Source organism: Mustela putorius, unplaced genomic scaffold, assembly GCF_011764305.1.
Source record: "Mustela putorius furo isolate JIRA1106 unplaced genomic scaffold, ASM1176430v1.1 tig00003875_pilon_pilon_pilon, whole genome shotgun sequence".
NCBI classification, from domain to species: domain Eukaryota; kingdom Metazoa; phylum Chordata; class Mammalia; order Carnivora; family Mustelidae; genus Mustela; species Mustela putorius.
Genome location: NW_025422026.1, coordinates 4546235 through 4568748, shown reverse-complemented (window position 1 = coordinate 4568748; position 22514 = coordinate 4546235). Strand labels below are relative to the sequence as shown.

At 44.5% G+C, this 22514-nt stretch overlaps 1 protein-coding gene across 1 annotated transcript in view; it reads left to right on the top strand.

The window, feature by feature from the left end:
• Positions 1-278: 278 nt before the first annotated feature.
• Positions 279-22514, top strand: part of PDE8A (phosphodiesterase 8A) — a 146333-nt gene continuing 124097 nt past the window's right edge. The window contains exon 1 of the mRNA XM_045067284.1: positions 279-656. Coding sequence (XP_044923219.1) covers positions 468-656 — 189 coding nt within the window. The 5' untranslated portion in view covers positions 279-467. The remainder of the gene's footprint in view (positions 657-22514) is intronic.

Here is a 22514-nt window from a genome sequence, read left to right as displayed (position 1 = left end):
CCGGGGAGGCGGCGGCGGGCGCGGCGGGGAGCGCACCTCCCCCGGGGGTCGCGCCGCCCCGCGGCCAGGGCGGCGTCGCTCGCGCGGCGCGGACTTGCCCGCGCCCGGGTGGGGAGAGCGCAAATCTCCTCCCCCGAAATTCCCCGGAAGCGCGGCGCGGCCAGGCGAGCGCGGCGATGTGAGGGAGGCGGCCGGCGGCTCCCGCCTCAGGAAGGGCATGTTCGGAGGGGCGGCCGCGGCGCGCCGCCCGCCCCAGCGCCCCCTCCCCAGCGCCGCCGCCGCCGCGCCCGCACCGCGATAAAAGGGGCGGCCGCACTTCCTGACGCGAGACCCGCGCTCGCCGCCGCCGCCGCCCGCCCGCCCAGGCGGCGATGACACGGCGCCCGCGGCGGCCCCGAGGCGCCGGGCGGGCCGTTTGCTGACCGGATCGCGGCTGCCCGCCAGCGTGTCTGCGCGCCGCCGCCAGCATGGGCTGCGCCCCGAGCATCCACATTTCCGAGGGCCGGGCGGTGTACCACGGCGGCAAGGAGGCCGAGGACGCGCCGGGAGCCGCCGCGCCGCTGCCGCCGCCCGCCGGCCCGAAGACCACCGCCTCGCCCGCGGCCCGCGGCGCCGGCCTCGCGGAGCCCGAGCCTCGCGACGGCAGCGGCAGGAAGGTAAAGGGGCGCCGGGCGGGCGGCCGGGGCTCGGGGGCTTGCGGTCCGCGGCGAAACTCGGGCCGGGCCGGGCCGGGCGGGGCTCCCTCGCGGGCGGCGCTGCCCTCTCGCCCGGCTTCGGGTGGCTCTGACGGGGCGCCGGCCCCCGCCTGCGGGGACAGCGGCCCGAGGGAAGCCCGAGCCGCGCGTCCTCCGACCCTCGTCGGTGGGGCTGCGAGCGGGACGCCCTGCGAGCCGCGCCGTCGGTTCCCGGGACCCAGCCGACGGGGCCCGCGGCGCACTTGCCCGGGGTCGCTCGAGTCCTTTCCCTCCCCAAGAGCGGGGAACCCCCAGGGTCCTGTGGCGCGCCCCCGAAACGGTAGATCCGCGTGAACTTTGTTCTTTGGGTTCTCGTGATGGAAAGGGAAGGGCGGCCAGCCGGGGGAAGCCGCGGCGCTGGGTCCTACCACCCTGTTTTGTTCTCCCTCCGTCGGCTTTGCACGCGCATGCGGTCGCAGTTCCCCAGTTTCTCTGGGACTATTAAAACGTAATCCGAAGCCCCATCAGCTCTGCTCCATTGCACATGGATTTGAGGTTCACGGTTATTGCCATACGTGTTGTTTTTAAAGCATATGTAATGAGAAAAGACCATCAGAACCGCGATTTTTGACGCATTCAGCAGAACAGAGTTAATTTTTTATTAAGTAGTTTGACCGGGAGGTTTTGTGGCTGCTTTTCACCGTTGGGTGTCTTCTCCAGCGCGCATCGCCTTGCCGTACGTTTTTGTGAAAGTTTCCGCGCTTAAGCTTCGTTAAGATTTCCTAAAGGGAAGATAACGGTGGGGGGAGTAAAAGGGAAAAGGTGTTCATTCAGGCACACAGCAACAGCTGTCCAGTTCTCTGATTTGAAATTGTAGAGCTGGATTTCATGCGTTTATGTTTTATTAAACTAGGAAAAGAAATTCTGGTGTGCATGGCCTCGGATTGTTGATCATCCCTCTCGTTGCTGCTGCTTTTTTAAAAAGTCATTTGTAAAATTGTTTGGATTTTCTGGCTTACCGGGGTTTGCTAGACCTCCCAAGTTTGATACCGTTTGTTCACTTTCTGTGTTAAATTTCTAGCAGTCATCCATGACGCCTTTTCTTTAGGAAAGTGAGAAAGACGGTAACCTAGATGAAGTGACTTCCCCACCCCTCAATACCCCGGTGAAAATCTAACTTTGTTGTGATGATCAGAAGTTGGATTCCTTCTACGGATTCTTGAAGAAACCTGTGATGGTTTTAGACTGTGAATCCCAGCTGTTCCTAATGTCAGGGTAGTGCTTAGACATTAAGCCCACCTAATTGGCTTTAAAAAAGCATCACACGGTGAAGTTGAATATGGAAGTGTTAACAGCTTTCAGGTTTTTGACCCATGTCTAATATTGGTTCTCTCTCATTAACTAATAATGAACTTTTAGGTCACCAAATTAGCCGTTTTAGAAAGAGGCCCTGTGTCTTGCCTTTTTGTGGTGGTGTCCGTGTCCTAAAATTCACCCCCCTGTCTTATAAGCATCTCTGGTGGAGCAGCTTGTTCCTCTGCGATCCATGGTGATTGTAGAGCCCCTGAGTTTTTAAGAGTCTTACATATTCTGTCCCATTGGCAGCCCATTGTCTTGAGTTGGGGCACAGAAAAAGACATTATTTAATTATTTACAGTTTTTAATGCATTGGCACACATATAGTAGCTGCTAAATGTTTGCTGAATTTGGCTCTTTGTTAACCGAAGGATGAAACTATAAAGTCACTGGAATTGACCCCATAAAACCTCCAATATAGGCTTTAAGGTAATATTAGTATTTCCAGAGGAGAAGTCAAATAACAACACCACAACCACAGAAATGCTTATTAATTACAGACTGTACATGTTGATACTGGATCTCCGTTACAGATACTTGTATGTGGGCATCTCCAGTAATAGGGCAGAGGTAAATATCAGCATTTTTAAAGCTATTCTTTCTTTAAGGGAAGGAGTCATTTCTTTTTCATTTTTAATTTTTTTTTTAAAGATTTTATTATTTGAGAGAGAAAAGAGGGAAGGGTGATGGGTAGAGGGAGAAGCAGACCCCCTGCCAAGCAGGGAGCCCCATGTGGGACTCAGTCCCGGGACCCCAGGATCATAACCTGAGCTGAAAGCAGGTGCTCAACCATCTGAGCCACCCAGGCACCCTTTTCTTCTTCTTTTTAAAAATATTTTAAGTAATCTGCACAACCATTGTGGGGGCTCCAGCTTAAAATCTCCAGATCAAGAGCTGCACGCTCCATCACCTGAGCCAGCCAGGCACCCTAAGGGAATGAATCTTTTAAAATTATCAAATACATTTCAGAAATCTAAAAATACATGGTTAGAGAAGATAAACGTCCAGTGATTTAGCAAAATCAAATTATTACAGAATTAATTTGAATTCTGATATGCCAAGAATTGATCAAGTATTGAATACTAATATACCAAGGTCCAGTTTTAGTTTATTAAAAATTATTTCTTCTTGGGGTGCCTGGGTGGCTCAGTCAGTTAAGCATCTGCCTTCAGCTTAGGTCATGATCCTAGAGTCCTGGGATGTAGCCCCACATGGGGCTTCCTGCTCAGCAGGGAGCCTGCTTCTCCCTCTTCTCCTGCCCCTCTCAAATAAAATGTTTAAAAAAATTTTTAAAATTTCTTCTTAAAAATACAATAAATCAGCATATCACTCAATGGATTTAAAAAAATTCATTGGGGAAGTTTTTGTATTTTGATAGTACATACAGAAAACACTAGTTCATCAAAATGCTTGGGAAACTGATAATTGCATTTTCAGATTAATTAGTGTTTTCCCCTACACTGCAGTGTATCCCCTGTGTGTTCCTTGAAGTAACTTGTTGACTGTTATTAAGTATTGAATGAAAAAAAGGAGCCATGTCAAAATAAGTTTGGGAAATACTGGCTCAGACTAAGTTTGGCAGATTTCTTTTATGCAGGATTTGTCAAAAAACTTAATTTCCTAAAATACACTGTGACTCTCCAAATGGTGTTTAGAGAGTGCAGCATTTCCCAGACTTGTTCGATTATGGAGCCTTTTTATAGAGTTATATCTTAGGTCGCATGTTAGGACATGATTCCTAACATGAGATACCAGTATTCAAAGTACAAGAAATATACTTAACAGTAGAACACAATAAACATAATTTGCTTCTTAATGATTCCAAAGGTATTTCAGGATCTTTTAATACATTAGGCTGGGTCATCATATATGAACTCGCTCGAGTGTTACTCAAAGTGTTCTGTTTATTCATTTCAGGAGTTATAGTCGGTGTGCTTACAGATAATGAATGCTGTGTTCATTTCGAACACTTAGAGTTTTGTTTTTAATCAGCTTGAGCTTTAACTGTAACATTTCAATATTTTCTTGTGAGTCTGGATTTACTGGGTCTTCTCTTTCCTTAACTTGGACTTGAGTTGCCCTTGAAAGATTTGAGTGTGGAGGCAGGAGTGTCAGAGGAGAGCCTATGGGCCCCCCCTCCTTTGTGCACACACCTGGTACATTGCTGTGACACCCCCCCCCCATTTGTCATTAAATAGCTCTGTGAGGCTGTACTCAAGTCTCTCTCTTTTACTGCTGCATATCTCCTCCCCCCCCCCCAACATAGCGGGCCTTCTACAGACATCTGTCGAATTAGAGAATTGTGTTAGCCAGGCTGGAGAAGTGGAAAATCCACCCAGCCCATAGAAAGGAAGTAGAAACCAGTTTTAACTGGAGCGGAGGCTGGAGGGTTAGATCTGGTTTTGTGGAAATCTCTGGTTATTGCCCTTTCAGAGCATTTATACTAGGGAATAATAGAGTTCTAGCCTGTTGAGCAGAGTAGATTTCCCTCCAAAGACTGAAGGATTAATTAGTGCAGCTGGACGAGCAGTGCATAACAGGTGACAGGTGGTAGCGGGCCACACTCTGACCTCTCACCGAGGGCTCTCGGCCTGAGCGCTCATAATCAACTCCTGCCCACCCCATCCTGTTGCTGGCCTTTGCTTCTGCCATTCTCTTCTCCCAATTTTCTCTTATTTTTTTTACCTCCTTCCTTTTCTTCTCTTCCTCCTCAAAACTGGTGGAACTAACCAGCTTGATGTCCCCCAAAGTTTAGTGGTTTCTTGGTGTTTCTTAGCTATGAAATAAAATTTCTTGCTTGCTTTTTTTTTTTTAAAGATTTTATTTTATTTATTTGACAGAGAGAGATCACAAGTAGGCAGAGAGGCAGAGAGAGAGAGGAGGAAGCAGGCTCCCTGCTGAGCAGAGAGCCCGATGCGGGACTCGATCCCAGGACCCTGAGATCATGACCTGAGCCGAAGGCAGCGGCTTAACCCACTGAGCCACCCAGGCGCCCCTCTTGCTTGCTTTTAATGTACAGAGTGGGCCAATCAGATTTTTATATTTCCGTTAACTAAAGCAAATTTCTCTCTGACTTGTCTGATCCCCGCCCCCCCCAACTAGGGGTCATTGACTCTGCATAGATTATGGAATTATTGAAAGTTTCCTTCTGAAAGTGTAGTTTACAAAATGAGACCTTTCTGTTCCTGAAAATGTGACTATAATTTACCTCTGCAGATATTGCTTTTTCATTTTCTTGAATTCGTCTTATATATAAAAAAATACTTTGCATTTATATTCTGTATCATTTTAGTGCTTAATATCAATTACCATCTTAACATGAAGTGTGGTTCTTCAGAGATGTTTTGAGTATCACAGCTCTATCAGCACAGACCTGCGCTGGGCTAGCCCAGACCCTCCTTGCTGAAGTGATGGTTGGAATGAGGCCTGTGGTCCCTTCTGACACAAATGTTTCCTGTGAAATGGTTTATGACACTGGTTTTTTTTTTTCCCCTTTCTACAGCTTGCCCATTTAGGATGGGCTCTTTAATAGGGGAAGTTTCATGATGTGGTCTACAGGGTGAGGCAGATGTCTCGGAATAACCTAAAATGCCTTAAAGCACAGAACTTTTTTTTTTTTTTTTAAGGTTTTATTTATTTATTTGACAGAGATCACAAGCAGGCAGAGAGAGGCAGGCAGAGAGAGAGGAGAAGCAAGCTCTCCGCCGAGCAGAGAGCCTGATGCGGGACTCGATCCCAGGACCCTGGGACCATGACCTGAGCTGAAGGCAGAGGCTTTAACCCACTGAGCCACCCAGGTGCCCCAGCACAGAACTTTTTAAAAATTAAAATTAAAAATCAAAGAAGAGAGGGCGAAGTTGCTTAGAGCATGAGTAATCCCTTGGTCTTGTCCAAGGTCAGTGGCTTCAGCCTGGTTTCTCAACACAGAGAGGTTCCTGGAGTGCAGACTATCCGTATTCATCATAGCCACCATTTCTGGGATGCTTTTGATGTTGCGGGCACTGTGCCCGAATGTCTTACAGATTAACGTTATCTCATCAAGTCCTTACAACTCTGTGAGAAGGCTGGTGTCATTTCCATTTTGCAGATAAGGCACCACAGGTTAGAAGCTCACCCACACTCACACCGCTAAGCCGTATTCAAACCCGTTGCTCCTGGACTGTTCTCTTTTAACTCCCTGTCTCCACTACATTTCCCATCCTCTGGCCGGCCTCTGGGTTGCAGCTGCAGCAGGTGCACCTGGCTTTTGAGCAGGCATCCTGAATCCACATTGTCAGGACTTTGTTAAGTCATGGCTGGCTGGGGGAGTTGGTTCCAGCCCTGCCGGAGCTCCCGAGTTTGGAGAGTTGCATCCATCTTTGGCCCTGCCCCCGTGAACCGAAGTCAGGCATCTGTGAGGCCCTCTCATTTGTTCTCTTTGCTCTCTGACATGAGTTGGCAGGCTCCCCTCAGGAGTCCTTTTCGCTCTCCCTTCCTCCTGCCCGGACTTCAGGTAGCCTTCCTTGGCCAGAAGGCCCCTTGAGGCTAGTTCTTCCCATCAGCCTTTGCCCAGAGCACGACACCCCCTACCCCAGCTCTGCATGTGTGCCTCTTCAAGGCCCAGCCCGAGTCTTTCTTGAGCCCCTGGTTGTACTTGCTCTCTCTTTTCTCTGCCCTTAGGATCTTCCCCTGTAGCCCTTGCAGGCCTAGGAGATCTGACAGGAGCCTCCTGCGGGATTAGAGGCCTCTTGAGGACAAGGACTATGTCCTAGATTCCTTACAGTTCCCAAAGCAGTTAGCACACTCCGTGAATGCCTGCATAGAGACCAGTCTCTAAGGCGGGGCGGGCTTTTATTCCTCTTATGTGGGGCTCACTCACCTTGTTTAAATTTCACAATTGGGGTGTGTTGTATGTGCTTTCACAAAAGCCAAAATCCCCGGAGCCAGTGATTACTGTGTGGGGTGATTGCTAAAGCTTTTGCCTTCAATTCTGGCCGAGTTAGGGTTGACCAATGTTCCTGGGTCCCCTCCTCCTGTTCTACTTTTGTTCGGCTTGGAAAGAAGAGTGGTGGCGTACCGTGCAGCGAAGTGTTTTGGCAAGTCTCTTAGCCGCAGGCACCGTGTGCATCTCTCCATCCACACAGACCGGAAGAAGGTCACAGATTTCCCTAAACTCTGAACATGGCCTCAAAGGTGGCGAGGAGTGGGGCTTGCCCTTGCTTTTGTGCCCGGTGGGTTTGAAGTAGACCTTGGGTCTGCTGAACTCGTGCTTTTTTCCTGTCTGCTTGCATCCTTCTCTCATGCGCTGCTGGGGACAGGAGCCTGCTTGGCTCCTCGAGCTCTGTGGGGGGACAGCCCAGAGCGCCTTGCCTGCAGCGGGTGGCGGGGTTGTGTGGCTCCCGGGTGAGGTGTGTTTGCATCACCACAGAGGAGCCGGGGAGAGACGTCCGTGTTGGGTCCAGCTCTGTCCAGCACCGGCTGTGTGGTGTTTGCCCAATTCCGATCCCGGTTTTCTCAAGCATAAAATGAGACTAGAATACCCAGGTTTTGGTGAGGATCACTTAAAATAATCTGTGTAGAAGTGTTTTACAAGCTCCAAGTCACCAGCACGGCTGAGGAATGAGGTTTTTCTTTCAGTCACCTCTCTTCAAAGGCAAACTTTGCTCCAATATATTCACTTATTTTTTAAAGTCAATCTCTTCCTCTTGAAAATGTTTTTGTCTTTTCTCTAATATTGTGAAAAATTTCAAGCAAACAGCAAAGTACCTGTCTCCCTCCCACCTAGATTCTGCGGGTAACATTTTCCCCCTGTGCTTCATCACCTCTTGCCATCCCATTGTCGCTCATAATGTTCTGTTTTTGCATGAAGTTCAAAGTTCCTGGGATCAGTGGACTTAACTCCTGAACACTTCAGTCTGCCCGTCACTTACCAGAGTTCAGAATTTGTTTCCTTTTTGTTTGACAGACGTATATACCATCGGAATAGATACAGAATGTTACCATCCCCCCGCAGAAAGTTCTCCTTGTTCCTTCCCCATTCCTAACCCCACCTGCCAGCAACCACTGTTGTGATTTTTATCCATTTTAAATTATTTTTGCCTCTGTTAGGTTTCATATCAATAGGATCTCAAAATACGTATTCTTTAGTATAAGACTTTTTGTACTCAGCTCAATGTTTTCGTAATTCACGTATGTTGCACGTGCTATTTGCATGTTTTCTCTTGCTAAGTATTATTCTGTTATGACTAGATCCCAGTCCACTTCTTCATTCTCTTGTCGGTGTATAACAGCAGTGTCTTTTCTAATTTTTGGCAATTAAGAATAAAGCTGCTACGAATAGTCTACTATAAATTATTTTGTGGCCATATGTTTTAATTTCTCTTAGGGAAGTACCAAGCGGAGTTGTTGATCAGAGGATAGCTGTACGTTTAGCTTTTTAAGAAGCTGTCTGACCTTTTCTGACACGGTTCTACAATTTCACACTCCTGCCAACAATGTATAATAAAAGTTCAGTAGACCCACATCCTTGCCGCTGTTTGGTGTTATCAGTTTCCTAATTTTAGCCATCCTGGTGGACATGTGGTGGTTTTTCATTGTGGTTTCGACTTACATTTCCTCGATGGCTAATAACTTTGAGGACCTTTTATGTGCCTATTGATTGCTTATGTAACTTCCTTTTTGAAGTTTATAACATTTTTTTCGTAAAAGGAAATATAAATCCTTTCATGACCCCTGGGTAAGGAAGGGCTTATTAAACAAGTTACACAAACCATTTGTCATAAAGGAAAAGGCTGACAAATTCAACTACCTTAAAATAAAGCACTCCTCATCAAAAGAGGGTGAAAAGGAAGGAAAGCCATAGTCTGGAAGAAGAAATTTGTAACACATAATACCAATAAAGGATTAGTATCCAGAATATATATAGAACAGCTGCACATCAATTAAGAAAAAGACAGCGCAGTTGAAAACAGCTAAAGACCAAGACCAGCCTGTTATTTAAGAGGAAACCAAATGGCTGATAAACACATGAAAAGATGTTTACCTCATTGGGGAAATGCAAATTAAAGCCACAATGAAATAACATTTTACACCCATGAATTGGCAAACATTTAAAAGCTTGACGTATTTTGAGGCAGTCCTCAATGCTGTATAGGTAGAAGTATTCATGCACTTGGGAAAACAATTGCCATTATCAGGTACAGATGAATGTGTGACCCTATGACCTAGAAGTTTCACTCTTAGAAACATTTACATGTGTGAACTAGAAAGATATACAAGATTGTCCATAACAGCAGTGCTTCTAATAGCAACCTTTTTATTAAACTCTATCAGCAATATAGTGGATACATAAGTTGTATATTCAAATATATTGAAAAGGGATACTTCACAGCTTTGAAAATGAATGGGTTATAGCTTCAGGTGTCAACATAGATCAATTTCAGTTGAGAGAAAGAGGTTATAGAAGAATTTACAAAGTAGAACTTTTTAAAGCATAATAGCTAAACAGTATATTATGTGGGAATAGATATATACATAGATACTAAAGCTACACAGAAAACCAAAGAAGTAATTGCTATGAAATTCATGTAGGCTAAGAAAGTTTAAGTACTAAAATGATTAACAGATGAATTTCCAGTGCCTTGTTTAGAGGATGTGGGAGGATTGTCCAGGCCCTGGCCTCCGGGCACAAGCAGTCGGCCCTCTCAGGAAAGGTGGGGCAGGCCTCTGAGCTGGAAGCGAGGCAAGTGCCTGAGGGGTGGAGAGGGCGTGTGGAAAACAGGCAGGAGCCTGGTCTGGATTGGTCCTAAGATGCAGAGAGAGCCCAGATCAAACCTCTCACCTCTGCCTAGGGAAGACTGGGAGGCCTGGATAGGTAGTGAATGGGGGGGGGGGTGTGTTATATGTGGGGGTGAGAGGTGTTGACTTGTTCTGCAGAATCTGGGGAGCCTGACCACAGGTAGGAGGGAGGGCCTGAAAACCCAGGGGCAGGAGTTTGTGAATTCCATGGAATGCCTTGTAGTCCTGTAAACTTCTGCAACTCCCAAAGGCTTTTCATTTTCAGCAGGGTAGTTACAGGGTAAACCTATTTAGTGAAGATTAAGTTTTTGGAGGAACTTTACAGAGGCTGGGATGAGGAAGAGCTGGAGGGGGCGCACTACCCAGCAGCCGGGGGCCGTGGTTCAGGTGTAGGGTGAGGCCAGGTAGAGGTAATGTGGCGTGATGGCTTGGGGAAGGAGTGAACGAGCGAAGGAAAAGCTGGCAGGCGGGGGTGGGGGGGCAGGTCAACGTGGGGGGTGGTGAGGGGCGAGGGCAGTGGAGGGTGACTCAGAGGTTGGGGTTTACCAGCTTAGAAGGACTGTGATAACATGTCCCCATTTGTATAGTGTTCTGTGGTTTACCAAGTGCTGTTTTTATACATCGTCTCATTTGGTGTTTCCCAAACTCCTGTGAGAGGAAGGAGGGATTTTATTGTTCCTAATAAAGACCTAAAGAAGTTAAAGCGATCAGATGACTTGCCCAAGTTTGCAGGGACACTTACAGGTTCACTATAACAGCATGGGGCAGAAGCCAGGCAAAGGAGAGGTGAGGTTTTTTTTTGTTTTTTTGGTTTTTTTTTAAATTTTTAATTTTTTAAAAGATTTTATTCATTGGAGAGAAAGCGTATGCATCCATGAGTTGCGGGGGCGGTGGGAGGGGGGAGTCCCTGCTGAGCAGAGAGCCCCATGTGGGGCTCAAACCCTGGGCTCTGGGATCATAACCTGAGCTGAAGGCAAATGCTTAACCAACTGAGCCACTCAGGTGCCCCAAGGTGGGAGTTTTTTTTTTAAAAGCCTCTCTTGTCCTTCGGGTCTGGATTTGTTTTATAAAAAGAAACTTTTACTTTTCCTCATTGTAAAAGTAACATTCATCGTAGACATCTTGAAAAATAGGGAAAGGAGCAAGGATCACTTAAGTTGCACAGTCACTGAAATTGCACAATCAGGAGCAGCTTCTCATAAAATGGTGGTGTGTTTCCTTACATCTATGTAGATTACTGCAAATAAGTGTAATTAAAACTATTTTTTGAATGGTTATGTTCTTTAGTTCTAGGAAACATTGAGCTATGATTTCTTCAGGTGTCCCTCTTCCGTGTGTTCATTTACCTTCTGTGGTTCCATCCAAATGGTGGGATCTAGATAGTCTGAATCTCCTTTTTCTCTGCTTTTCTTTCCCGTCTCTGTGCTCTAGTCAGGGAGGGCTGTGGAAGGCTGCGGAAGCTACTCCTGTAGCTCCGCCTCAGTCCTCAAGGTCTCTTCCTTCTCTAGCCTGTCGGGCTCTTCCATTGGATGGGTTTCGTGTTCAAGACCTGTGCTTTGTTCCCTTCCTTAGGCTTATTCGTGTGTTTTGGTTGCACCATACTCATTATTTTTTTGAGGCTATTAATTATATGCACTTTAAAGTCCTATTCTGATTTGTTTAAGACATTTTTTGAGGTACAGTCAGTGAAGTGTACAAAAAAGTGTACAGCTTGATACAAATTTTACCCTTTTGTACCACATATCACCACCATTCAGATTAAGATTGACCTTTTCTAGCACTGCAGAAGGCTTGCCTAATGGCTCCTCACTATTTTTTTTTCATATTTTTAATACTTTGTGATGAAAAATCTCAACTATACAGCATTTAAAAATACATATTTTATTTATTTATTTGACAGAGATCCCAAGTGGGCAGAGAGGCAGGCAGAGAGAGAGAGGGAGGGAGAAGCAGGCTCTCCACTGAGCAGAGGGCCCCGTGCGGGGCTCAGTCCCAGGACCCTGAGATCATGACCTGAGCCCAAGGCAGAGTCTTAACCCACTGAGCCACCCAGGCGCCCCTATACAGCATTTTTTAAAAAGAAACTGTATGTTTAATGTGGGGCTCCAACTCATGACCCAGAGAATAAGAGTCCCGTGCTCTACGGAAGGAGCCAGCTGGCTGCCCCCAATATACAGCGTTCTTGAAGGAGTTTATGGTGAGCACTTGCATACTCAGCTCCTGTGTTTTACATTAGCGCTGTGCTTGCTTTATCCCGTATATCCGTCTGCCCGTCCTTCTCTCCACCCACCTCCTTTTTCTGTGATGCATTTTAAAGTAATTGCCAACAGCAGTGCATTTCTCTGAAACACTGCAACATGAATATTAGAGTTCAATATTTTTTTCTTTTAAGATAGAATTTACATACTGTAATGATGCACAAATACTTACTGTATATTTGCTGCGTTTTGACAAACGCATACGTAGCTGTCTGGTCCCAACCTCTGTCAAGATACAAAACACAGTCCTCATCCCAGAAGCCCCGTCCCCACGGAACTCCATGGTATGTACTCTTGTACACTTTCACTCAGCACTTTGGTTTTGAGATTCATCTGTGTTTCCTGTATCAGTGGTTCATAGTATTGTAACTGTTTTAAAAGCACATGATACATAGGGTTAAATTGCCCTCCATAAGGATGTGATCAAATTTTAATATCACAGGAACATCTGAGAGTGCATTTTATACTTTCAACAATCTGATTGTGAGAGAATGGTATTGGTAATTTAATTTGAGTTTATTTCATTTACTTGATAAATGAAGTAAGTAATTGATAAGTGAAATAAATAAATGATACTTGCCTGTGTTGTTGTTTCCCTGTTCAAGTCTGTCGCCCATTTCTCTGTTTGGGCTTTAGAGAGTAAAAAAATTTTATTTGTAAGCTTTTTCAGTATGTTTGGGAGTTAAGTTGTTTTGTTTTGTTTTGTTTTTAGAGACTTTATTTATTTGACACAGAGAGAGAGAGAGAGACTGGGAGAGAGGGAACACAAGCACAGGGAGTGGGAGAGGGAGAAGCAGGCTTCCTGCAGAGCAGGGAGCCCGATGCGGGGCTCAATCCCAGGACCCTGGGATCATGACCTGAGGTGAAGGCAGATGCTCAATGACTGAGCCACCCAGGTGCCCCAGGAGTTAAGTTTTGATCTCATGCTTACTGCAGATCTTTTTCTGTAGCCTTTTCCTTTTTTATTGGGTGTGTTTTTAAAAAATTATAGACATTTTATAGTTTTATGAAATCAAATTTAGTGCTCATTTTTTTAATTGATTACTTTTGTTAACATATAATGTATTATTTGCCCCAGGGGTACAGGTCTGTGAATTGTCAGGTGTACACATTTCACAGCACTCACCATAGCACATACCTTCCCCAATGCCCATAACCCAACCACCCTCTCCTTACCCCCTCCCCTCCCGGCAACCCTCAGTTTGTCTTGTGAGATTAAGAGTCTCTTATGGTTTGTCTCCCTCCCGATCCCTTTGCATAACATCAGCTTTTACTACAGAAGTAGTAGGTGGTACAGGTATTGCAGAACATTGATAAATGTGGAAGAGCAGTTTTCACCACCTAGAGATCATTTAGCATGTGTCTTTCCGGATTTTTTCTGTTCATGTATGTGCATTTTTTCACTAAAATTAGGTCATATAGTGGTAATGCTGTTTTTTTAAAAATTGTGGTGAAGTATACTATAACATCAATTTACCATTTTAATAGTTGGTAAGTGTGTGGTTCAGTGGCATTAAGTGCAATCACATTGTTGTGCAAGCATCACCACCATCTAGCTCTAGAACCTTTACATCTTCCAAACCTGACACTTCATGCCCACTAAATACCAACTCCTCATTCCCTCCTCCCCTCCAGTTCCTGGCAACTACCATTCTACTTTGATTACTCCAGGCATCTGGTACACGGGGAATCATACAGTATTTGTACTTTTGTGACTGTCTTATTTCACTTGATATGTCTTTGAGATTGATCTGTGTTATAGCATGTGCCAGGATTTCGTTGTTTTTTTAAGGCTGAGTAACACTCCACTGTATGTATATGCCACATTTTGTTTGACCATCCATCCACAGATGGACGCTTGGGTTGTGTCTACCTTTTGATTACTGTGAATAATGCTGCTATGAACATGGGCATATAGATCTCTTAAGGTTCCCGCTTTCAATTCTTTGGAGTAAATATACACCCAGAAGTAGAGCTGATAAATTATATGCTAATTCTATTTTTAACTTTTTGAGGAACCATTCTAAGTGCATATGGTTTTGCAGTAGACTTTTTTTCAGCCAATAATGTGTACATTTTCATTTTACCACACTGATATCCTCTATGATCTCAGGTTTGTACCCTGCATCGTATCTGCTTGTTATGATCCTTACTTTTTTTTTTTTAACCTAGCACATCCCTTCCTTCTCCCCCCCCCCCCCCCCCCCCCGTTCTTTTGTTACACTGACTTGTTACAGAGACCTGACCACTTTGTCCTGACTTCCGGATTTGTCTGTTTTCTCATGGTGTCATTTAGCTATCCTTTCTGCTGTATTTCTTGCAGCTTAGAAGTTGTATCTAGAACGGATGAAAGTGGGCGCCTGGGTGGCTCAGTGGGTTAAGCCGCTGCCTTCGGCTCAGGTCATGATCTCAGAGTCCTGGGATCGAGCCCCACATCGGGCTCTCTGCTCAGCAGAGAGCCTGCTTCCCTCTCTCTCTGCCTGCCTCTCCATCTACTTGTGATTTCTCTCTGTCAAATAAATAAATAAAATCTTAAAAAAAAAATAAAATGGATGAAAGTTACATATTTTGGGTTAGAATACATCATTAATGATCCATGAATCAAGTGAGAAGACACAGAATATCTGACTGACCCACTATTATGGATGGTCAGATTGGCTACTGGATTAGGGTGATGAGAATCTGAGCCCTCCCTCTTGAATAAGGTTCCCCTCATAAGACCCGAAAATGATCTGTGTGGCCCTCAGCACTGTGTGAATGTTCATTTCACCAGAGGCTAGTCATCTGGGTTACCCCCCTCTTTTTTAGCACCAACTGATAATCCTTATTTATTTATTTATTTATTTATTTTTTTTTTAAGATTTTATTTATTTATTTGAGAGAGAGACAGTGAGAGAGAGCATGAGCGAGGAGAAGGTCAGAGGGAAAAGCAGACTCCCCGTGGAGCTGGGAGCCCGATGCGGGACTCGATCCCGGGACTCCGGGATCATGACCTGAGCCGAAAGCAGTCGTCCAACCAACTGAGCCACCCAGGCGTCCCGATAATCCTTATTTAAAGTAACAATTCTGATCCGGGTTAATGGGTGATGTTTCCTAATCTAGTTACATTTCTACCTGTAGTTAGTGTTCTCCACAAAGTGTATGTTTCTTTCATCAGTTGGGGCCATGGCTATTTGGTTACTATAAAATATAGTTCTTACAACAGGCAGGGTGAATTTTTCCCTTTAATTAACTGTTTTAATTGTTGAGGAGTTGCTGCCTTAAATGAGAATGAATATGTTGTTGGAGCTTTTTTTGTTTTTATAAAATATAATTGTGGACATAGGGATTTTCATTGGTTGGATGTGCTTGGATCCATATAGTCTTTTTCTTTCTTTTTTTTTTTTTGAACTGAAATGGTAAAACCTTTCGCCACTGGGGACTGCCTTCTGTGTTCTTTTGACATGATTCGGTTCATCTTTTGAAAGCACAACCAGTTGTCCCAGGCTTGGCTTAAACCTTGTTTGTCCCTGACCAGACCTGGGCCTTTTCTCCAAGGTGCCCTGATGCTCTTAGTGGGAAATGGAGTTGGAAGCTACAGATTAGGTGCTAAGAGTCCTCATTATTCCAGGAGAAAAATTATTTTAAAGCCATTTTAGTGGATAGGTCCAGAAAACACATCACTTAAAAAAAAAAAAAAAAAAAAAAAAACAAAACCAAACCCCAAGTTATGCAATTCATGTATACTTTCAGTTTAGTTTTTTCCTTTTCTTTTCTTTTCTTTCTTTCTTTTTCTTTCTTTTATTTTTTTAAGATTTTTCATTCATTTATTTGAGAGAGAGAGTGAGCAAGCATGAGCAGGGGAGAGGGGCAGAGGAAGAGAGAGAGAGGCAGACTCTAGACTGAGTGGGAAGCCCATGTAGGGCCCAGTTCCACGACCCCTGAGATCATGACCTGAGCTGAAAGCAGATGCTTAATTGACTGAGCCACCCAGACACCCCTCAGTTTATGTTTAATAATACAGTGCTTTATCTCCATTTACTTGATTTTTGTACTGCTTTTCTTTTACATTGACAATTCTGATTTTTCTTCGTTTTAAGCGTGTCCTTACTCATTCAGATACGGTTAAGTAATCATATGTCAAAATTTTTGTGTGTGTTTATTTAATTTCAAAATTTAGCTTTTTTTTAAGATTTTATTTATTTATCAGAGTGGGGGCGGAGAGAGCGAGCACAGGCAGACAGAATGGCAGGCAGAGGCAGAGGGAGAAGCAGGCTCCCTGCTGAGCAAGGAGTCAGATGTGGGACTCAATCCCAGGACGCTGGGATCATGACCTGAGCCGAAGGCAGCTGCTTAACCAACTGAGCCACCCAGGCGTCCCTCAAAATTTAGTTTTTTAAATCTGACATTTATTTTGGGTATTTGGGTATTTTGGCATGAGGTAAGGCTCTTAGTGCTTCAGAATAGCTGATTATTCTGGCACCCTTCATGTGCATAATTATTTTTATTCCCTTGTGGCTTATACTTTCACCTGTATCATATCTGTGGATTGTCTGTTTTGGTTATCTGTTCTTGCTGGTACTGTTACTGCACTGATTTCATTTTGATAGCTTTGTTTTCATAGTACCTGGTAATGCTAATCCTTTTTCTCACTATGTCCCATCAAAACAAAACAAAACAAAAACCTTCTTAACCCATTCTTATCTCTTTGTCCATGTCAGTAATTAGGATGATTTTGATCTACCCCCAAGCTTTGGGAGGAATTTGATTGTAGTAGAGTTCAGTCCACTGTAATTTGAGAAGAATTGGTAGCTTTATGGAATTCTTCTGTCCATGAACATGATATTTATGGTTTATTTTATTTTATGCATTTTCACATGGGTCTCACCTCTTTTTAGTTGGAGCCAGAATCCTTTTTCTTTTCTTTAAGATTTTATTTATTTATTTGACAGACAGAGATCACAAGTAGGCAGAGAGGCAGGCAGGGAGAGAGAGGGAAGCAGGCTTCCTGCCGAGCAGAGAGCCCGATGAGGGGCTCAATCCCAGGACCCTGGGACCCCGAACCCAGCCAAAGGCAGAGGCTTTAACCCACTGAGCCACCCAGGAGCCCCTTGAATCCTTTATCTGATTAAATCTTTTAGCTAATTATTTCAGTCAAATAAAATATGTTGATGTGGCTGAATTTTTCTAAATGTTCTGTAGTTCAGTTGATTTTTTTCATTTGTCCATGAAATAGATAAATCTTAAGTGCCTCGTGTCTTGGGCTCTGAGATAAGTGTTTAGGTTATTAGTTGATTGATGGTTTTGGGTTGTCCTTTCCCAAAGTAATGCTTTATAATCTGTTTCCTTATTGGATTACTTTCAGGTTTCAGAGCATTGTCAATAATAGTGATTTTAGCATGCATCTTTGTCTTATTCTGATTTTAATGGTCATATGTCCAGGTCTTCACTCTTAGGTGTGACCTTGGCTGTTGCTTTTCAGACAGTGTGCTTTTATATACTTTATTAAGGAAATAGCTTCTAGTCCCTGTTTTCTATGAGTGTTTTTAAAAATAACCAATGTTATTTTGTTATTTTCCCCCTGTCCTTGCTTTTTGTTTCATCTAATGAGATAATCACATGCTTTTTCTTGGAATTACTGATGTGACATGGCCTAATTGTATCTTTGATATTTTAAAAACTTTGCATTCCTAAAATAAATCCTGCTTGCGTGTTATAATTTTTTTTTTAAGATTTTATTTATTTATTTATTTGACAGAGAGAGAGAGAGAGAGATCACAAGTAGGCATAGAGGCAGGCAGAGAGAGAGAGGAGGAAGCAGGCTCCCTGCTGAGCAGAGAGCCCGATGTGGGACTCGATCCCAGGACCCTGAGATCATGACCTGAGCCGAACGAAGGCAGCGGCTTAACCCACTGAGCCACCCAGGCTCCCTATAATTTTTTTTTTTTAAAGTAAAAAAAATATACAGTTGAGCTTTGAACAAAGTGAGCATTAGGGGTGCTGAGTCTAAGAGTCCTCATATGAGTCCCCCAAAGCTAAGTACTGATAGTCTACTTTTGACTGGAAGTCTTGCCGATAGTTTACCTAAATAGTTGATTAACGCATATTTCAAAAAAATTTTTTTTGTAGGCTCCACTTCCAGTGTGGAGCCCAGCATGGGGCTTGAACTCAAAACCCTGAGATCGAGCCCTGAGCTGAGATCAAGAGTCGGCCACTTAACCAGCTGAGCTACCCAGATGCCCCTGATTAACACCTATTTTAGAGAAAAGAAAATGTAATTAAGAAAATAATAAGAGAAAATTCTTTTACATTATTGTAGTATATTCATTGAAAAATATTTGTGTATAAGTGGATTTGCAGTTTAAGCCCATGTTGTTTGGGGCGCCTGGGTGGCTTAGTCGGTAAGTGTCTCTCGGTTTTGGCTCAGATCATGATCTCAGGGTCATAAGATGGAGTCTCAAATCAGGCTCTGGGCTTAGCGGGGAGTCTGCTGAAGAGTCTCTCTCCCCCTCTCCCCTTGCCTGTGCATATGCTCTCGCTCTTTCATAAATAAACAAGTCTTTAAAAAATAGATAAACCCATATTGTTCAGGGGTCAGCTACTGTGAATTCAGTTTGTAGTAATTTAAAATTCAGTTTTCTTTTTCTGTATTCGTGAGTGAAAACAAAGTCATCTACAGTTTTACTTTATTTTTTAAGATTTTGTTTATTTGACAGACAGAGATCACAAGCAGGCAGAGAATCAGGCAGAGAGAGGGGGGAAGGGAAGCAGGCTCCTTGCTGAGCAGAGAGCCCGATGCGGGGTTCCGTCCCAGAACCCTGGGATCATGACCTGAGCTGAAGGCAGAGGCTTTAACCCGCTGAGCCCCAGTGGGGCACCCAGGCGCCCCAGTCATCTACAGTTTTATACCCTAAAAGAACCCTTATTAACATTTCATATTAATTTCTATAATACATATATTAATAACTCCTTGCATTCTTTTTTCCTGTGTATGTGTAGGAAATTTTAAATTTAAATGCTAAATGTAAGCTTTAAACAAATACTTCTATTTAGTTTTATATTCTGACTTCTAAATTTAATAATAAATTACAGCTGTCTTCCCATGTCAGTAAAATTTCTTCAAAACGTGATTTATATGATGATTCTAATTCTGCCACGTAGGTTCTTCTTATGTGTTTATGCATATCTTTGATCATAGCCTTAGATTCTATTTCTAAAATCAAGTCTTGATTTTTAAAAAAAAGTTCTGTTTGTGCAGACTTTAAAGTGTTTGGAGCAGTATATAATGAAAAAGTATTATATTCTAGCAAACATTTTTATTTATAAACTTGGCTCAGGTGAGTTACATTTTCATTATTCTTGGAATTTTATTCCTTATTGGGACCTTCAACTTTACCGTAACCGACTTTCTCATTTTATGGAGGAGGAAATTGAAGCCCCAAGGGATTTAAGAGACATGTCCAAGATCACACAGCAGGCATCGGCAAGGCTGGGACGGCTACCTGACCCTAGCACTTGCCCTTCATCCCCTGGTACCTTTTACACACGTAGGAAGCGGACCTCTGGGATTGCACGGAGCCGCCCAGGCGTCGGACTTTCTGCAGGACCGTTCAGTTCAGGTTTGCAGAGTGTGCTCTTGGCCAGTGGCTTTCTTGTGTAGAAGCAATAAAGAAATTGAACACCTAGAATTTCTGAGCTTGGATATCATTAGCGGAGTTGCCTGATTATTGTATAATGGTTCTGTTTTCCTTCTGTTTCCGTGTACGGATGTGTGTCTTCTTTTCTGTCTGTAACGTGGACGCTCGGAGTTGGGAGTTGGCCGCCAGTAAAAAGCCATGTTATTTACATCGCCAGTCACTACATTTGGGCAACCTCCTTTGCTGCCCTAATATTTTTAGATAAAAGCAGGAAGTCTTGTTGTTCCTTTTTCCTCCCTCAGCCTTTATGCCCTTTTTGTTATTCTAGTGTTAAGAAACCAGATCTTAAAAAGCCAAAGATTCCAAATGAGCTGAGCTGTAGTAAAGCCTTGCCTGGGGGTGAAGGCAGGCGTGGGGTTTGCCTGGCCCTGGGTCCAGCAGTATTTATGAAAGACGGCAGTATTTTGAAAGAATTTTCAACACTCTGTGGTGAAAATTGGTAATTGACAATATGAGCGAACTTACTTTAATATTGACAAAAATCAGTACTTCCATTAGACATTAATCTCTGCAGTGAGAGGAATTTTCGGAGAGTTAAGTGTGTTAGTGGCCGCCTTTCCAATCTCACTTGTCCCCCATGACAGGCATTCCTTCTGTTCTCTGTCTACAGAGAATACTCGTTTGGTAAGCTTGCACACGATTCTGCACACGTCTGTGTGGTGCTGGCCCGTGGGCCAGGAACTACACTCGGCATTTGCGGGTGAAGCGGAGATGAGTAAGCCAGAGCCTTCCTTTTCAGATGACACACTACTTAGAGAGTCAGCTGGCCTCCCGTTGTCTTTCTCTCTGATTGCGCAGTACTCGTTCAGAAATCTGAACATACAGTCAGAGAGGTCAGGGGAATTGGAATCAGAAGACTTGGGTTTCAGTTCTGGCTTTGGCACTTCACTGTGAGCTGGGGCACATCCGTCACTCGTCGGTGACCTGCGGTTCTTTGTATGTAGACCCAACACAGTGAGAGAAGGTGTGGGGGATGCCTTCTCATCTGTTACACATCATCGAAGTGGCATATGTTTTCTTGTTTCTCTTTGCTTGTTGATCAGAATAATGTTTTCTCACCAGTGGGTCAGAAGAGAAGGAAGCTCTGTTCCAGTCCCCTCAGTGCTGCCGAATATACTGATAATGGAAAAATAAACAGGGGTGCACTGATTTTTCTGGCCTGTAAACTAAAAAACAGTGTTCAGTGCCAAAAGCTGTGTTTGTCTTGAGAGGCAAGAATATTTCTGCAGTGTAGGACTGCTTCAGATCCCACGGTGAATCTCTGGGGTAATCACGGGGTTTGGGTTTGGGTTCCGTTGTTTGTAGGGCTAGCTTTGCTACAGGGTAGTTTGCTGCCCACTGTGCTCGCTTTCGGCCATAGTGTAATAACGTAGGCTTGGCTGGAGGCGTCTCTCTGGTCAGGGCTAACACGAACCAAACTTGTTCTTTCAGGCACTGGCCGGTTGGAGCAGGGTGCCATCCCATGGCCAGGTCCTAGAAAGCCCTCTGACCGTGACACTGACCCTGGGCCCTGGCTCTTCCCCACCAGATTTTTTTGGAGTCAGCTGAATGGTGGCATGAGAGCTTTGCCCCAGCCCTGTCCTTAGCCTTCTTTACTACTGCAGATCCAGCTTGCTGAAGTGGTCTATCTTCTTGTTATTTTCCCCTCATGGAAATTTTTTGGAATGTCTTCACGCTGCACTTCTCCCGGTCCCAGATAACCAGAACCCATATGCAGAGGGCCTGGGGGTCTCCCTGTAAGCAGAGGTTCAGAGAAGGGGCAGAGTAATCAAATGCTAGTCTGATTATGTCCTGCCCTGATTAAGACCCTCTGTGGCTCCCCAGTATCAAATTCAGACTCTTTTTTAACCTATGGGGCCCAGCCCGCATGGGCTCCCACCAGCTTCCAGCTTCGTCCCTGCCTTACGTGCTGAGCTCCTGTACTCACACTTGCAGGGACGGATGACCTCTGGACTTTTGACTGTGCACTTTCCTCACAAGTGCTCTGCTGAGAATTTCTCTCTGACTTAATCAGTAGAAGTAGTAAAAGAATGTTGGTGAAGGTGGAGCTCTAAGACGGAAGTCGGTAGGTAACTGTTGGAGGAAGTATTTTATGTCTGGAAGAAATGCCCTGAGATTTTTGTTGGTGGTATCCCATTAGAAGAGAGGGAAAGAGAAGATTAAGATAGGATTAAGGGTTCAAACTGCCAATGTTGTGTCTGCCCAGAGGATAGGGGGGTTCCTGTGGGCTGTTCTGGAACAGCGTTCGACCTGCTGGCTACTTCGCTGTGGCGCCGAGGACAGGGGAGCTGAAGAGAACCGCTGAGAATGGGTAGTCCTTGGGCTAGAGGAGCACGCTGGTACCTGACCCAGCGTGTTTTTGTTAAGTACCCGGGGGTTTGAGGCTACAGAAGTGGCCTTCCCTTGGTGGGCATGTGAGGAAATTACCCTTTTATTACAAATAAAAAGTGCTTCTGATCTGATGGTGTGCTGCTGAGTGTCAGGTTTGGTGGGATGAATGTGCTTTTCTATGATCAGTTTGATGCCTGTTTTGGTCTAGCTTGTTACACCTTAACTTACACATGGGTCACTAACCTGGAAATCAACTCAGACTGATGTAACATAACAATAAAGTCATCATGTCTTGGATGTTTACTACATACCCAGTACGGTTCTAAGTACTCTCTGTGCATTAACAGACGTAATCCTGATGAAAATCCTTGGGCATGGTGTTTCCTTAAAGGTTCCCCCTTCAGAGTAAGAGAGTCGAAGCAAGAGGGAGGTTGCACAGGATG